The following is a 16,827-nucleotide window of genomic DNA, read 5'->3' on the forward strand; positions in this document are numbered from 1 at the left end:
CCCCGGGTGTGCAGATCAGCCCCAGGTATGCAAATGAGGCCCCCCCAAGTGCACAGGTGAGCCCCAGGTATGCAAATGAGGCCCCCAGGTATGCAAATGAGGCCCCCCCCAAGTGCACAGACGAGCCCCAGGTATGGAAATAAGGCCCCCCAGGTGTGCAGGTGAGACCCAGGTATGCAAATGAGGCCCCCAAATATGGAAATAAGGCCCCTCAGCTGCACAGGTGTGCCCCAGGTGTGCCCCCAGGTGTGCCCCAGGTGTGCCCCAGGTGATGCCCCAGGTGATGCCCCAGGTGAGGCCCCAGGTGTGCCCCAGGTGAGGCCCAGGTGATGCCCCAGGTGAGGCCCCCAGGTGATGCCCAGGTGTGCCCCAGGTGTGTGCCCAGGTGATGCCCCCCGCCCGGCCAGGTGTGCCCACCTGCGGGACCAGGTTCTTGAAGCTGGCGATGATGTTGGTGCTCTTGAACTCCTGGTAGTAGCCGAAGCAGCCGGTGACCACCACGACGGCGATGAGGGCAACGGCCAGGTACAGCTGGGGGGGGGAGAGACGGGTGGGCAGGTGTGCCCAGGTGTGCCCCAGGTGTGCCCAGGTGTGCCCAGGTGTGCCCAGGTGTGCCCCATGTGTGCCCAGGTGTGCCCAGGTGTGCCCCTGGTGTGCCCCAGGTGTGCCCAGGTGTGCCCAGGTGTGCCAAAGTGTGCCCCAGGTGTGCCCAGCTGTGCCCAGGTGCCCCCAGCTCCCCCCAGGTGCCCCCAGGTGTGCCCAGGTGCCCCCCCAGGTGTGCCCCCGTACGTTGTCGGAGCTGCCGCGGTTGCCCTGCCTGTGCTGGACGCTGAAGGCGATCAGGCAGATGCCCAGGTGTGCCCAGGTGTGCCCAATTCCACCCCAGGTGCCCCCAGCTCCCCCCAGGTGCCCTCAGGTGTGCCCAGGTGCCCCCAGGTGCCCCAGCTCCCCCCAGGTGCCCCCAGGTGTGCCCAATTCCCCCCCAGGTGCCCCCAGCTCCCCCCAGGTGCCCTCAGGTGTGCCCAATTCCCCCCCAGGTGCCTCCAGCTCCCCCCAGGTGCCCCCAGGTGTGCCCAATTCTCCCCCAGGTGTGCCCAGCTCCCCCCAGGTGCGCTCAGGTGTGCCCAATTCCCCCCCAGGTGTGCCCAGCTCCCCCCAGCTCCCCCCAGGTGTGCCCAGGTGCCCCCAGGTGTGCCCAATTCCCCCCCAGCTCCCCCCAGGTGCCCTCAGGTGCCCCCAGCTCCCCCCAGGTGCCCTCAGGTGTGCCCAATTCCCCCCCAGGTGCCCCCAGGTGCCCCCAGCTCCCCCCAGGTGCCCCTCAGGTGTGCCCAATTCCCCCCCAGGTGTGCCCAGGTGCCCCTCAGGTGTGCCCAATTCCCCCCCAGGTGTGCCCAGGTGCCCCTCAGGTGTGCCCAATTCCCCCCCAGGTGTGCCCAGGTGCCCCTCAGGTGTGCCCAATTCCCCCCCAGGTGTCCCCAGGTGCCCTCAGGTGTGCCCAATTCCCACCCAGGTGCCCCCAGCTCCCCCCAGGTGTGCCCAATTCCCCCCCAGGTGTGCCCAGGTGCCCCTCAGGTGTGCCCAATTCCCCCCCAGGTGTGCCCAGGTGCCCCCAGCTCCCCCCAGGTGTGCCCAATTCCCCCCCAGGTGTGCCCAGGTGCCCCTCAGGTGTGCCCAATTCCCCCCCAGGTGTCCCCAGGTGCCCTCAGGGGTGCCCAATTCCCACCCAGGTGCCCCCAGCTCCCCCCAGGTGTGCCCAATTCCCCCCCAGGTGCGCCCAGGTGCCCCCAGCTCCCCCCAGGTGCCCCCCCCAGGTGTGCCCCCGTACGTTGTCGGAGCTGCCGCGGTCGCCCTGGCCGCGCTGGACGCCGAAGGCGATCAGGCAGATGGCGGCCGCCACCCACATGAGGCACTGCAGCCCCCCCGCCAGCTGCCGCCCGAACTTGACGCACTCGGGGGTCCCGCGGGGGGGGCGCAGCTCGTTGGGGCCGTCCCGGAGCAGCCGCTCGGCCGCCGCCGCCTCGGACAGGCCCTGCGGACACGGGGGAGGGGCGGGGCGGTGGTCAGCGAGGGGCGGTGGTCAGTGAGGGGTGGTGGTCAGCGGGGGGTGGTGGTCAGTGACGGGTGGTGGTCAGTGACGGGTGGTGGTCAGTGAGGGGCGGTGGTCAGTGAGGGGTGGTGGTCAGTGAGGGGTGGTGGTCAGCGAGGGGTGGTGGTCAGTGAGGGGGGGTGGTCAGTGAGGGGTGGTCAGTGGGGGGTGGTGGTCAGTGAGGGGTGGTGGTCAGTGAGGGGTGGTGGTCAGCGAGGGGTGGTGGTCAGTGAGGGGGGGTGGTCAGTGAGGGGTGGTCAGTGGGGGGTGGTGGTCAGTGAGGGGTGGTGGTCAGTGAGGGGCGGTGGTCAGCGAGGGGTGGTGGTCAGTGGGGGATGGTGGTCAGTGAGGGGTGGTGGTCAGTGAGGGGTGGTGGTCAGTGAGGGGTGGTGGTCAGCGAGGGGTGGTGGTCAGTGAGGGGGGGTGGTCAGTGAGGGGTGGTGGTCAGTGGGGGGTGGTGGTCAGTGAGGGGTGGTGGTCAGCGGGGGGCGGTGGTCAGCAAGGGGCGGTGGTGGTCAGTGAGGGGCGGTGGTCAGCGAGGGGTGGTGGTCAGCGGGGGAGGGGTGGTGGTCAGCGGGGGCAGCGGTCAGCAGGGTGGGGGGGAAGTGGTCAGCAGGGGCAGGGGGAGGAGGGGGAACAGTGGGGTCAGTGGTCAGTGGGGCCAGGGGTCAGTGGTCAGTGGGGTCAGCGGTCAGTGACATCAGTGGTCATTGGGGTCAGGGGTCAGTGACATCAGTGGGGTCAGTGGGGTCAGTGATCAGTGGGGTCATTGAGGTCAGCGGGGTCAGTGGTCAGCAGGGTCAGTGGTCAGCAGGGTCAGTGGTCAGCGGGGTCAGGGGTCAGCAGGGTCAGGGGTCAGCAGGGTCAGAGATCAGTGAGGTCAGGGGTCAGCGGGGTCAGTGGTTAGTGAGGTCAGTGGTCAGTGAGGTCAGTGGTCAGCAGGGTCAGTGGTCAGCAGGGTCAGTGGCCAGCAGGGTCAGTGGCCAGTGGGGTCAGTGGTCAGCAGGGTCAGTGGCCAGCAGGGTCAGTGGCCAGCAGGGTCAGTGGCCAGCGGGGTCAGTGGTCAGCGGGCTCAGTGGTCAGCGGGGTCAGTGGCCAGCGGGGTCAGTGGTCAGCGGGGTCAGTGGTCAGCGGGCTCAGTGGTCAGCGGGCTCCGGCCTCACCTGGCTGGCGCTGGTGCTGTACTTGGCCTCGAGCTCCTTCACGTCCAGCTTGTGGTCATCCTGCGGCCACGGCCTGCGGTCAGCCCGGGCCTCCCAGTGCTCCCAGTGCCTCCCAGTTCATCCCAGTGGCCCCTCCCAGTGCCCCCAGTCCCCTCCTAATCCCTCCCAGTCCCTCCCAATCCCCCCCAATCCCCTCCCAGTCCCCTCCCAGTCCCCTCCCAGTCCCCTCCCAGTCCCTCCCAGTCCCTCCCAATCCCCCCCAATCCCCTCCCAGTCCCCTCCCAGTCCCCTCCCAATCCCCTCCCAGTCCCTCCCAGTCCCTCCCAATCCCCTCCCAATCCCCTCCCAGTCCCTCCCAGTCCCTCCCAATCCCCTCCCAGTCCCTCCCAGTCCCTCCCAGTCCCTCCCAGTGCCTCACCACGTCCATCTCCCGTTTCATCTCCTCCAGCCTCTCGCGCTCCCTGCGGCGGCCGCGGCCCCGCGCGGGGGGAGGGGCGGGGGGCCCCAGCTCGAAGTTCTGGGGGGGGGGGAGGGGCGGGGTCAGAGGGGGGGGAGGGGCGGGGGGAGAGCCCGGGGTCCCTCCCCCATCCCCCCCCTCCTCCTCTTCCTCCATCTCCCCCCGTCCCTTCTTCATCCCCCTCCTCCTCCTCTTCTCCTCTCTCTCCTTCATCCTCCTCCTCCCTCCATCCTCCTCCTCCTCCCTCTCCCCTCGATCCTCCTCCTCCCTCTCTCCTTCATCCTCCTCCATCTCTCCCCGATCCTTCATCCTCCTCCTCTCCCTCCTCCTCTTCCTCCCTCCCTCTCTCCTTCATCCTCCTCCTCCTCCTCTCCATCCTCCTCCTCTCCCTCCTTCTCCTCCTCTCCCTCCATCTCTCCTTCCTCCTCCCTCTCCCCTCGATCCTCCTCCACCTTTCCCTCCTCCTCCTCCTCCTCTCCCTGTCTCTTCTTCATCCCTTCCCCTCCTCCTCCTCCCTCTCCCCATCCTCCTCTTCCTCCTCCTCCATCTCTCCCTGTTTCCTCCTCCTCCTCTTCCCCTCTCTCTTCTCTCCTTCCTCCCTCCATCCTCCTCTCCCTCCATCCCTCCTCCTCTTCCTCTTCTTCCTCCCTCTCCCCTCGATCCTCCTCCACCTTTCCCTCCTCCTCCTCCTCCTCCATCTCTCCCCGTCCCTTCTTCATCCCCTCCTCCTCCTCTCCCTCCATCCTTCTCCTCTTCCTCCCTCTCTCTCTCCTTCCTCCTCCCTCCTCCTCCTCTTCCTCCCTCCTTCCTCCTCCTCCTCCATCTCTCCCCAATCCTTCTCCCTCTCTCCCGGTCCCTTCTTCATCCTCCTCCTCTTCCTCCCTCTCTCTCCTTCTCCTCCTCCTCACTTCCATCCTCCTCCTCCTCCATCTCCTTCCTCCCTCCCTCATCCTCCTCCCTCTCTCCGAGCCTCTCTCCCGGTCTCTTCTTCATCCTCCTCCTCCTCCTCTCCCTCCATCTCTCCTTCCCCCTCCCTCTCTCCCCGATCCTCCTCCACCTTTCCCTCCTTCCCTCCACCTCTCCTTCCTCCCTCCCTCCATCTTCCTCCTCCTCCCTCTCCCCCCGTCCCTTCTTCATCCTCCTCCTCCTCCTCTTCCTCCATCCTCCTCCTCCTCCATCTCTCCCCAATCCTTCTTCATCTCTCCTCCTCCTCCTCCTCTTCTTCCTCCCGCTCCCTCTCCACCTTTCCCTCCCTCCCTCCTCCTCTTCCTCCCTCTCTCTCTCCTCCATCCTCCTCCTCCTCGTCTCCCTGTCTCTTCATCCCTCCTTCTCCTCCTCCTCTTCCTCCCTCTCCCCTCGATCCTCCTCCTTTCCCTCCTCCTCTTCCTCCTCTCCATCCCTCCATCCTCCTCCTCCTCCATCTCTCCCCGTCCCTTCTTCATCCTCCTCCTCCTCTCCCTCCATCCTTCTCCTCTTCCTCCCTCTCTCCTTCCTCCTCCTCCTCCATCTCTCCCCGTCCCTTCTTCATCCTCCTCCTCCTCTCCCTCCATCCTTCTCCTCTTCCTCCCTCTCTCTCCTTCCTCCCTCCATCCTCCTCCTCTCCTCGATCCTCCTCCACCTTTCCCTCCTCTTCCTCTCTCCATCCTCCTCCTCCTCCATCTCTCCTTCCTCCCTCCTCCTCCTCTTCCTCCCTCTCTCCCCTCCATCCTCCTCCTCCTCCCATCCCCTCTCACCTCCTTCCCCATCGCCTCTCCCAGTACCTCCCAGTACCTCCCAGTTCCCCCTTTTATACCCCCCAGGGGAACCGCCCCAAGGTGACCCCGGGGGGGGGGGGGGAGAGGAGGGGACACCTGAGAGGGGGGAGGGGACACCTGAGAGGGGGGAGGGGACACTCGAGGGGGCACCCCAGGAGACACCTGACACCCCTGGGGTGCCCCCTCCCCTTCATTTTTGGGGCTAAACCCCTCAAATTTGGGATCTCGGCCACCCCCCCAATATCGGCGCCCCTCCCCCCCCATCCCTTATCAAGATGGGCCTTATCAACATCTCCCCCCCCCCCTTTTGTTCCCTCTTTTGTTCCCGTTAATGATTAATTAGCGATTAATGAGCAGCTTATCGGGGTGATAATGGGGGGGGGGAAGAGAAAGGGGGGGAATTTTGGGGGTTCTGGAGGGGGAGGGGAGGGTGGATTTGGGGAGGGGCGCCATTGAAAGAGGTCGGGATATTCCCAACCCCCCACCCCCTCCCCAAAAAAATACGACCGAAAAAATCCGAAATGGCACCAAAAAAAGCCGCAAAAAAACCCCCAAACCCGCCCCAAAACTCCCCCCCCAAAAAACCCAAAACGGCCAAAAAAAAACCCCCAAAAAAGCGCAAAACTGCCCCAAAAAAATTCCCTCCAAAACCCGAAACGGCCCAAAAAAAGTCCTGAAAAAAGCCCAAAAAATCCGCCCAAAAACCGCCCAAAAAAACCACCCAAAAAAAACCCCCAAACCGCCCCAAAACTCCCCCCCAAAACAGCCCCAAAAAGCCCAAAACCGCCCCAAAAAAACCAAAAAAACCCCGCCCAAAACTCCCCTCAAAAGCCCTCCAAAAAAAACCCCCAAAAACCCCTCAAAAACCCCAAAAAACCCAAACCCCCTCAAAATAACCCCAAAAATCCCCCCCAAAACACGCAAAAAACCCCAAAAAACCCCAAAAACCCCAAACCCCCCCAAACCGCTCAAAATAACCCCCAAAAACCCCAAAAACTCCCTCAAAAAACCCCAAAACCCCTCAAAATAACCCCCAAAAACCCACAAAAAAATCCCAAAACCCCCCGAAAACCCCCCAAAAAACCCCAAAAAAGCCCCAAACCCGCTCAAAATAACCCCAAAACCCCCTCAAAAACCCCAAGAACACCCCAAAAACCCCAAACCCACCCAAAAAAACCCCCCAAAAACCCCAAACCCCCTCAAAATAACCCCTCAAAACCCCCAAAAATCCCAGAAACCCCTCAAAAAACCCCCAAATCCCTCAAAATAACCCCCCAAAACCACGCAAAAAAACCCAAAAGAGCCCCGAAAACCCAAAAAAAACCCCAAAACCGCTCAAAACAACCCCAAAACCCCCTCAAAAACCCCAAACCCACCCAAAAAAAACCCCAAAACGCCAAAACCCCTCAAAATAACGCCCCAAAACCCCCCAAAACACACCAAAACCCCAAAAAACCCCAAAACCGCTCAAACCCCCCCCAAAACCCATCAAAAACCCCAAGAAACCCCCAAAAACCCCAAACCCACCCCAACCCCCCCCCAAAACCCCAAAACCCCTCAAAATAACCCCAAAAACCCCCCAAAACCACACCAAAAATCCAAAACCCCCCGAAAACCCCAAACCCCCCCCCCCCCCAAAAACCCAAAACCGCTCAAAATAACCCCCAAACCCCTCAAAAACCCCAAACCCCCCAAATCCACTCAAAATAACCCCCCAAAAACCCCAGAAACCCCCTCAAAAAACCCCAACCCCCCCAAAAACGCACAAAAAGACCAAAAAAAACCCCTAAAGCCCAAAAAAACCCCCCAAAACCCCAAAACCACTCAAAAAAACCCAAAAAACCCCTCAAAAACCCCCAAAACCCCAAACGCACCCAAAAAACCCCCAAAACCCCCCAAAAACGCCCAAACCCCTCAAAATAACCCCCCAAAACACACCAAAAACCCCCCAAAACCCCAAAAAAACCCCAAAAAACCCCAAAACCGCTCAAAAAAACCCGCAAAACCCCTCAAAATAACCCCAAAAAACCCAAACCCACCCCCAAAAAAACCCCCCAAAAACCCCAAAATCCCCCCAAAACCCGGCCCGCGGGGGGGCGCCCCTCCACCGCCTCTTGTCACGTGACGCGCGCAGGCCACGCCCCCAGATTGCCTGTGCAGTGGGCGTGGCTTCGCCGTGGGGTGACATCATCGTTTAGGGGGCGTGGCTTCTAGGAGAAGGGGGCGTGGCTTATGAGGAGGGAGTTGCTTCCGAGGAGGGGGCGTGGTTTCCTGTGAGGGGCGTGGCTTCCGGGCAAAGGGGGCGTGGCTTCCGGGCAAAGGGGGCGTGGCCGCGGCCATGGCGGCGCTGCGCGTGCTCGTGGGGGTCAAGCGCGTGATCGACTTCGCTGTCAAGGTACGGGGGGGGGGAGGGGCGAGGACCCCCCCGAGACCCCCCCAGGACCCCCCCGAGACCCCCCCGGGGCTTCCCGAGCCCCGAATTCCCGGAGTTTTTGGGTGGTGGGGGAGGGGCCAAGGTCACACCTGGGCGGCTGCGGGGACCTGGGCGCCCCTCCCCCACCCCCCCCCCCCCAAATCAGCGGGACCCCTCCCCCCCCCCCCCCACCCGGGAGGAGCCTCTTGGGGACCCCCAAATCCTCCCCACCCCCCCAGGGCGGGATTTTGGGGTGGCCGCAGCCGGACACGGCCGGACACAGCCGGACACGGCCGGGCTCTCCGAGGGACACCCCAAAACAAGCCCAAAAAACCCCAAAATAAGCGAAAAAACCCCCCAAACGTGAGGACAGCCCCAAACCGTGAATACCCCCAAAAGCAGCCACAAAAAAAACCCCAAAACACCCCAAAAAGCCCCCACAGACACCCCAACCCCCCCAAAAAAAAAACCCGAACCCCCCCCCCCAAAAAACCCAAAAAACCCCAAAATAAGCGAAAAAAACCCCCAAACGTGAGGACAGCCCCAAACCGTGAATACCCCCAAAAACAGCCACAAAAAAACCCCCAAAAAAACCCCCAAAACCCCCCCCAAAAAACCCCAAAATAAGCGAAAAAAACCCCCAAACGTGAGGACAGCCCCAAACCGTGAATACCCCCAAAAACAGCCACAAAAAAAAAACCCCAAAACACCCCAAAACCACCCCAAAAAGCCCCCACAGACACCCCAAACTCCCCCCCAAAAAAACCCCAAAAAACCCCAAAATAAGCCAAAAAAAACCCCCGAACCTGAGGACAGCCCCAAACTGTAAATAACCCTAAAACACCCCAAAAAATCCCCCAAAAACACCCCCAAAAAAACCCCAAAAAACCCCAAAATAAGCCAAAAAAAAACCCCAACGTGAGGACAGCCCCAAACCGTAAATACCCCCAAAAACAGCCACAAAAAACTCAAAAAAACCTCAAAAGAACCCCAAAAAATTCGGAAAAAAACTCCCAAAAAACCCCAAAAAGATAAAAAAAAGCCCCAAAAAACCCCTGAATAAACTCCCCCCAAAAAACCAACAAAACCCTAAAAAACTCTCAAAAAAAACCCCAAAAAATCAGAAAAAAATCCCCAAAATTCCCCAAAAAATCCTAAAAAAAATCCCCCAAAAAATCCCCCCAAAATCCCCAAAAATTCCCAAAAATCCCCCAAAAACCCCTCAATAAACTCCCAAAAAGAAAGCAAAAAAACCCGAAAAAAACCTGAAAAAAACCCGAAAAAACCCGAAAAAAATCCCAAAAAATTTCCAAAAAAATCCCCAAAAATCCTAAAAAAGTCCCAAAAAAATCCCCCAAAAAATCACAAAAAATCCTGAAAAAAAAAAAAAAATCCCCAAAAAACCTCCAAAAACCCCCCAAAGAAACTCATAAAAAATCCCCAAAAATCCTCAAAAAAACCTCAAAAAACCTCCAAAAAATCCCCAAAAAATCCCAAAAAATCCTAAAAAGTCAAAAAAAACCCCCCAAAAAACCCTCAAAAAACTCCGAAAAAACCCCCAAAAAATCCAAAAAAAACCCCTCAAAAACCCCCAAAAAATAAAAAAAAAACCCTCAAAAAATCTCAAAAAAAACCCCAAAAAGTTCAGAAAAAAATCCCCAAAAAATTCAGAAAAAAATCGCCAAAAAACCCCAAAAAATCCTAGAACACCCCAAAAAAAATCCCCAAAAAATCCCAAAAAATCCCCCCACAACCCCCAAAAAACCTTCAATAAACTCCCCCAAAAAACAAAAAAAAACCCTAAAAAACCTGAAAAAAACCCGAAAAAACCCTCCAAAAATCCCAAAAAATCCCAAAAAATTTCCAAAAAAACCCTCAAAAAATCCCAAAAAAATCCCCAAAAAATCCCAAAAAATCCCCAAAAAATCCCCAAAAAATCCCCAAAAAATCCCCCAAAAAATCCCCAAAAATCCCCAAAAAAATCCCAAAAAAATTCCCAAAAAATTCCCAAAAAATCCCTAAAAAAATCCCAAAAAATTCCAAAAAACCCCCAAAAAATCCCCAAAAAATCCCTAAAAAATCCCCCAAAAATCCCAAAAATTCCAAAAAAATCCCAAAAAATCCCAAAAAAATCCCAAAAAATTCCCAAAAAAATCCCAAAAAAATCCCAAAAAATCCCCAAAAAATCCCCAAAAATCCCCAAAAAAATCCCAGAAAAAATCCCAAAAAAATCCCAAAAAATCCCAAAAAAAATCCCAAAAAATCCCCAAAAAATCCCATAAAAATCCCCAAAAAATCCCCAAAAATCCCAAAAAAATCCCAGAAAAATCCCAAAAAATCCCCAAAAAAATCCCAAAAAAATCCCAAAAAATCCCAAAAAAATCCAAAAAAATTCCCAAAAAATTCCCAAAAAAATCCCAAAAAAATCCCAAAAAATCCCAAAAAAATCCCCAAAAAATCCCAAAAAATCCCCAAAAAATCCCCAAAAAATCCCAAAAAAAATCCCAGAAAAAATCCCAAAAAATTCCCAAAAAAATCCCAAAAAATCCCAAAAAAAATCCCCAAAAAATCCCAAAAAATCCCCAAAAATCCCAAAAAAAATCCCAAAAAATCCCAAAAAAATCCCAAAAAAATCCCAAAAAAATCCCAAAAAAATCCCCAAAAAACCCCAAAAAATCCCCAAAAAATCCCCAAAAAATCCCAAAAAAAATCCCAAAAAATCCCCCAAATCCCCAAAAATCCCCAAAATTCCCCAAAAGAGCCCAGCGTGGTGTTTTAGGTGCGAGTGGCGCCGGGCGGGGCCGCGGTGCAGACGCAGGGGGTGAAGCACTCCCTGAACCCCTTCTGTGAGATCGCCCTGGAAGAGGCCGTGCGGCTCCGCGAGGCCGGAGCGGCCGCCGAGGTCGTGGCCGTCAGCGTGGGCCCGCGGGCCAGCCAGGTGTGCCGGGGCTGGGGGGGCCGGGGGGGTTGGGGATTTTTTGGGGATTTTTGGGGATTTTTTTGGGATTTTTTGGGGATTTTTTGGGATTTTTTTTGGGATTTTTTGGGATTTTTTTGGATTTTTTGGGGGATTTTTTGGGATTTTTTTGGGATTTTTTGGGATTTTTTTTGGGATTTTTTTGGGAATTTTTTGGGATTTTTTGGGGGGTTTTTGGGGGTTTTTTGGGGTTTTTTGGAATTTTTTGGGATTTTTTTGGGAATTTTTTGGGATTTTTTGGGATTTTTTTGGGATTTTTTGGGGATTTTTTTGGGGGGTTTTGGGATTTTTTTTTTATTATTTTTTGGGGATTTTTTGGGGTTTTTTTGGTTTTTTGGGGGCATTTTTGGGGGGTTTTTGGGGGTTTTTTGGGGGGGTTTTTTGGGAGTTCTTTGGGGAGTTTTTTGAGAGTTTTGGGGGGGTTTTTTGAGAGTTTTTGGGGTTTTTTTCAGTTTTTTTGGGGGGGTTGGGATTTTTGAGGAGATTTGGGGTGGTTTGGGCTGGTTTCAGGGAAGTTTGGGGTGGTTTGGGCTGGTTTGAGATGGGTTTGGGACAGTTCTGGGTGCTTTGGGCTGGGTTTGGGGTGGTTTGGGACGGTTTTGGGGTGGTTTGGGGTGGCTTTTGGGAAGTTTTGGGATGGTTTGGGGTAGTTTTGGGGGTGCTTTGGGGTGGTTTTGGGGTGATTTGCGGGCGGTCACTGGTGGCGAGCGAGGCTCGGTGCCCCCGGGCGAGTTTTGGGGCTCCCTGGCCTTTTTTGGGACATTCCTTAGAGCTTTTCTCACCCCTCACACGCGTCCAGGGCCGGTTTTGGGGTTATTTCCGTGCTTTTTTGACCCTTTTTCCCCCCTCCCCACCCACAGGAGACCCTGCGCACGGCTCTGGCCGTCGGCGCTGACCGGGCCGTGCTGGCCGAGGTGGCCGAAGGGGCGACCGTGGGGCCGCACGAAGTGGCCACGGTGCTGGCCGCGCTCGTGGGGCGGCTGCAGCCCCAGCTGGTGCTGCTGGGCAAACAGGTGAGACCCTATAGACCCCTATAGAACCCCACAGACCCCTTTTGACCCCTCACAGCCACCGTAGGCTCCTATTGACCCCTCACAGCCACCGTAGGCCCCTCCTCAATCCCACGGAGCTCCTCTGGACGCACCCCCAGAAGCCCCCCCCGGACGCGCTGGGGGTCCCTATGTGCCCTGAGGGTCCCCTATAGCACCTATAGCACCTCTGTCCACCCTCAGGCCATCGACGACGACTGCAACCAGACCGGGCAGCTCCTGGCCGCCATGCTGGACTGGCCGCAGGTAGGCGGCGCGCGGGGCACGATGGGATATATCCTCCCATGGCGGCCAAGATGGGGGGGTGAATATATCCCGTCATGCATCGCGGTGGGAGGGATGATGGGATAGATCCCCCTTAAGTCGCGGGGGGTGATGGGATATATTCACCCTGCTGGTGGAGAGGGGGATTGTGGGATATACTCCCCCGTTTGCCGCGGTGGCTGGTGGGATATATCCCCCCTCTGGGCCGCGGGGGATGATGGGATATATCCCCCCCTAAGGGGGTGCAGCTCGTACTGGGAGAGCTCCCAGTCCATACTGGGAGAGCTCCCAGTCCATACTGGTTGCTCGCAGGGCACGTTCGCGTCGCGGGTGCAGCTGGAGGACGGCGCCGTGCGGGTGGAGCGGGAGGTGGACGGCGGCCTGGAGACGCTGCGGCTACGGCTGCCGGCCGTGCTCACGGCCGACCTGCGCCTCAACGAGCCCCGCTACGCCACGCTGCCCAACATCATGGTGGGTGCGGGACCCCCCCCCCCAAAAAACCCCTGGGGAACCCCCCCAAATCCCTGGGATATCCCCCCAAAAAATCCCGGCGATCTCCTCAAAAATTTTTGAGACCCCCCCCAGAAAAACCACGGGGTAGACCTGTTGTCCCGAATTGTTGGGGAGGGGGTTTGGGACCCCCAGCCCAGTCCTTGGGTGTTCCCCCACCCCCCAAATCACCGGGGACCCCTCCAAAAAATCCTTGGGGACCCCCCCCAAATCCCTGGGACATCCCCCCAAAAAATCCCGGCGATCTCCTCAAAAATTTTTGAGACCCCCCCCAGAAAACCCACTGGGTAGACCTGTTGTCCCGAATTGTTGGGGAGGGGGTTTGGGACCCCCAGCCCAGTCCTTGGGTGTTCCCCCACCCCCCAAATCACCGGGGACCCCTCCAAAAAATCCTTGGGGACCCCCCCCAAATCCCTGGGACATCCCCCCAAAAAATCCCGGCGATCTTCTCAAAAATTTTTGAGACCCCCCCAGAAAAACCACTGGGTAGACCTGTTGTCCCGAATTGTTGGGGAGGGGGTTTGGGACCCCCAGCCCAGTCCTTGGGTGTTCCCCCACCCCCCAAATCACCGGGGACCCCCCCAAAAAATCCTTGGGGACCCCCCCCAAATCCCTGGGATATCCCCCCAAAAAATCCCGGTGATCTCCTCAAAAATTCCTGAGACCCCCCCCCACAAAACCCACGGGGTAGACCTGTTGTCCCAAATTGCTGGGGAGGGGGTTTGGGACCCCCAGCCCAGTCCTTGGGTGTTCCCCCACCCCCCAAATCACCGGGGACCCCCCCCAAAAATCCCTGGGGACCCCACCCAAATCCCTGGGATGTCCCCCCAAAAAATCCCGGCGATCGCCTCAAAAATTCCTGAGACCCTCCCAAAAAACCCACGGGGTAGACCTGTTGTCCCGAATTGTTGGGGAGGGGGTTTGGGACCCCCAGCCCAGTCCCTGGGTGCTCCCCCACCCAAAAAATCCCTGGGGACCCCTCCCCAAATCCTCGGGACCCCTCCCCAAATCCTCGGGACCCCCCCCAAATCCCAGCTATCCCCCCCAAAACCCCGCCCCATCCTGGGAACTCCTGTTCCCCCCACACCTGAGCCCGGCTTTTGGGGGGATTTGAGGGGTTTTGGGGGGGTTGGGGAGAAGTTTTTGGAGGGTTTGGGAGGGATTTAAGGGGATTTTGGGGGATTTAAGGGGATTTTGGGGGATTTAAGGGGATTTTGGGGGATTTAAGGGGATTTTGGGGGGATCTGGGTGGGATTTGGGAGGGATTTAAGGGGATTTTGGGGGGATGTAAGGGGATCTGGGTGGGATTTGGGGGGGATTTAAGGGGATTTTGGGGTATTTTGGAGGGATTTTTGGGGGGATTTGGGGGGATTTAAGGGGATCTGGGTGAGATTTTGGGGGGATTTTTGGGGATTTGGGAGGGGTTTAAGAGGATTTTGGGGGGATCTGGGTGGGATCTGGGGGGGATTTGGGGGGGATTTAAGGGGATTTTGGGGGATTTTTGGGAGGATTTAAGGGGATTTTGGGGGATTTAAGGGGATCTGGGTGGGATTTTGGGATTTAGGGGGGATCTGGCTGGGATTTTAGTGGATTTTGGAGGGATTTTGGGGGATTTGGGGGGGATTTGGGAGGCATTTAAGCAGTTTCGGAGGCATTTTGAGAGAATTTAGGGCGCTTTTTGGGGCTCTTTCCGGCGCTTTTCGGGGCTCTTTTTGGGGCATTTTCCGTCACTTTTTGGGGCTCTTTCCGTCACTTTTCGGGGCTCTTTCCGGCGCTTTTCGGGGCGCTTTCCGGCACTTTTCAGGGCATTTTCCGGCACTTTTCAGGGCTCTTTTTGGGGCTCTTTCCGGCACTTTTTGGGGCTCTTTCCGGCACTTTTTGGGGCTCTTTCCGGCCCTTTTTGGGGCGCTTTCCGTCACTTTTTGGGGCTCTTTCCGGCCCTTTTTGGGGCTCTTTCCGGCCCTTTTTGGGGCTCTTTCCGGCACTTTTCGGGGCATTTTCCGTCCCTTTTTGGGGCGTTTTCCGTCCCTTTTTGGGGCGCTTTCCGGCACTTTTTGGGGCGCTTTCCGGCACTTTTTGGGGCGCTTTCCGGCACTTTTTGGGGCTCTTTCCGTCACTTTTCGGGGCATTTTCCGGCACTTTTCGGGGCTCTTTCCGGCACTTTTCGGGGCTCTTTTTGGGGCATTTTCCGTCACTTTTTGGGGCTCTTTCCGTCACTTTTCGGGGCTCTTTCCGGCCCTTTTCGGGGCATTTTCCGTCCCTTTTTGGGGCTCTTTCCGTCACTTTTTGGGGCTCTTTCCGTCACTTTTTGGGGCTCTTTCCGTCACTTTTTGGGGCGTTTTCCAGCACTTTTTGGGGCGCTTTCCGTCCCTTTTTGGGGCATTTTCCGTCACTTTTCGGGGCTCTTTCCGTCACTTTTCGGGGCGCTTTCCGTCACTTTTCGGGGCGCTTTCCGGCACTTTTTGGGGCGCTTTCCGTCACTTTTTGGGGCTCTTTCCGGCACTTTTCGGGGCATTTTCCATCACTTTTCGGGGCATTTTCCGGCACTTTTCAGGGCTCTTTTTGGGGCTCTTTCCGGCACTTTTCGGGGCATTTTCCGGCACTTTTCGGGGCTCTTTCCGGCACTTTTCGGGGCATTTTCCGGCACTTTTCGGGGCATTTTCCGTCACTTTTCGGGGCATTTTCCGGCACTTTTCGGGGCTCTTTCCGTCAGTTTTCGGGGCTCTTTCCGTCACTTTTCGGGGCTCTTTCCGTCACTTTTCGGGGCTCTTTCCGTCACTTTTCGGGGCGTTTTCCGGCACTTTTCGGGGCATTTTCCGGCACTTTTCGGGGCATTTTCCGGCACTTTTCGGGGCGCTCTCCCTTTTGAGGAGGGGTCCAACCCTCCCACCCCTCGCCCACCGCAGAAAGCCAAGAAGAAGCCTCTGGAAGTGCTCCCGGCGGCCGATTTGGGGCTCCCGGGGGGCTCCCCCCGGCTCCGGCTGCTGCAGCTCCAGGAGCCCCCGGCCCGGGCGGGCGGCGAGAAGGTGGAAAATGTCCCGGCCTTGGTGGAGAAACTGAGGCACAGCGGCCGCATCTGAGCCTCCCAGTGCCTCCCAGTTCATCCCAGTTCATCCCAGTGGCCTCCCACTAACAACCAGTAACAACCAGTAACTCCCAGTGCATCCCAGTTTGGTGCTGCTGGTTTTTTAATCCCCCCCTCCGGTGTCTCTTGGTGCCTTCCAGCCTGTCCCAGTTCATCCCAGTGGCCTCCCAGTGCTCTCCCAGTGCCTTCCAGTGCCCTCTCAGGCTGGACCAGTGCACCCCCGTGCTCTCCCAGTGCTCTCCCAGTCCCTTCCAGTCTGGCCCAGTTCATCCCAGTGCCCTCCCAGTGCCCTCCCAGTGCCCTCCCAGTCTGGCCCAGTGGCTCCCAGTGCCCTCCCAGTCCCTTCCAGCCTGTCCCAGTTCATCCCAGTGCCCTCCCAGGCTGGACCAGGGCCTCCCAGTTCATCCCAGTGGCCTCCCAGTAACAACCAGTGCATCCCAGTTTGGTGCTGCTGGTTTTTTAATCCCCCCCTCCGGTGTCTCTTGGTGCCTTCCAGCCTGGACCAGTGCTCCCAGTTCATCCCAGTGGCCTCCTAGGCTGGACCAGTGCACCCCAGTGCCTCCCAGTGCCTTCCAGCTTGTCCCAATGGCTCCCAGTGCCCTCCCAGGCTGGACCAGTGCCCTCCCAGTGCTCTCCCAGTTCCTTCCACTCTGTCCCAGTGGCTCCCAGTGCGCCCCAGTGCTCTCCCAGTCCCTTCCAGCCTGTCCCAGTTCATCCCAGTGGCTTCCCAGGCTGGACCAGTGCACCCCAGTGCTCTCCCAGTGCCTTCCAGCCTGTCCCAGTTCATCCCAGTGCTCTCTCAGTCCCTTCCAGCCTGTCCCAGTTCATCCCAGTGCCTTCCAGCCTGTCCCAGTGGCTCCCAGCGCCCTCCCAGCCTGGACCAGTGCCCTCCCAGTGCCTTCCAGTCTGGCCCAGTGCCTCCCAGTGCCTTCCCCCCCCGCCCCCACCCCAATAAAGGCGTGGCCACTCGATGACGTCATGGCGGTCCATGGGGGCGTGGCTTAAGAGGCGGGGGGGGGGCGGCCCGTTTTGGGTGGGTTTTGAAGCGCTAATTACGGGTGCGGCCCAG

General features: G+C 57.8%; 2 protein-coding genes across 2 annotated transcripts in view; one reads left to right on the forward strand and one right to left on the reverse strand.

Moving 5' to 3' along the window:
- The window catches only part of ATP4A (ATPase H+/K+ transporting subunit alpha), a 36,991-nt gene extending 31,415 nt beyond the window's left edge, over positions 1–5,576 (reverse strand). The window contains exons 1-5 of the mRNA XM_082299943.1: positions 5,440–5,576; positions 3,668–3,766; positions 3,250–3,309; positions 1,826–2,029; positions 418–531 (exon numbers count right to left, since the gene is read on the reverse strand). Of these exons, the coding sequence (XP_082156069.1) occupies positions 418–531; positions 1,826–2,029; positions 3,250–3,309; positions 3,668–3,766; positions 5,440–5,451 (489 nt within the window). The 5' untranslated portion in view covers positions 5,452–5,576. The remainder of the gene's footprint in view (positions 1–417; positions 532–1,825; positions 2,030–3,249; positions 3,310–3,667; positions 3,767–5,439) is intronic.
- Positions 5,577–7,729: 2,153 nt separating this feature from the next.
- ETFB (electron transfer flavoprotein subunit beta) lies at positions 7,730–16,729 on the forward strand. The gene is made up of 6 exons (XM_082299947.1): positions 7,730–7,855; positions 10,653–10,811; positions 11,711–11,863; positions 12,083–12,145; positions 12,476–12,634; positions 15,580–16,729. The coding sequence occupies exons 1-6, from the start codon at positions 7,799–7,801 to the stop codon at positions 15,751–15,753; spliced, it is 765 nt and encodes a 254-aa protein (XP_082156073.1). The 5' UTR covers positions 7,730–7,798; the 3' UTR covers positions 15,754–16,729.
- The last annotated feature ends 98 nt before the right edge of the window (positions 16,730–16,827 follow it).

This window comes from Coloeus monedula (assembly GCF_965178545.1).
Source record: "Coloeus monedula genome assembly, chromosome: 35".
NCBI lineage: Eukaryota > Metazoa > Chordata > Aves > Passeriformes > Corvidae > Coloeus > Coloeus monedula.

What these genes read in the sequence shown, in the direction of transcription:
- ETFB (XM_082299947.1), top strand. Translation starts at nt 7,799, where the DNA reads ATGGCGGCGCTGCGCGTGCTCGTGGGGGTCAAGCGCGTGATCGACTTC. An exon ending in CCATGCTGGACTGGCCGCAG is followed by an intron (nt 12,146 to 12,475) that starts GTAGGCGGCGCG and finishes GGTTGCTCGCAG; the next exon opens with GGCACGTTCGCGTCGCGGGT. An exon ending in CCACGCTGCCCAACATCATG is followed by an intron (nt 12,635 to 15,579) that starts GTGGGTGCGGGA and finishes CGCCCACCGCAG; the next exon opens with AAAGCCAAGAAGAAGCCTCT.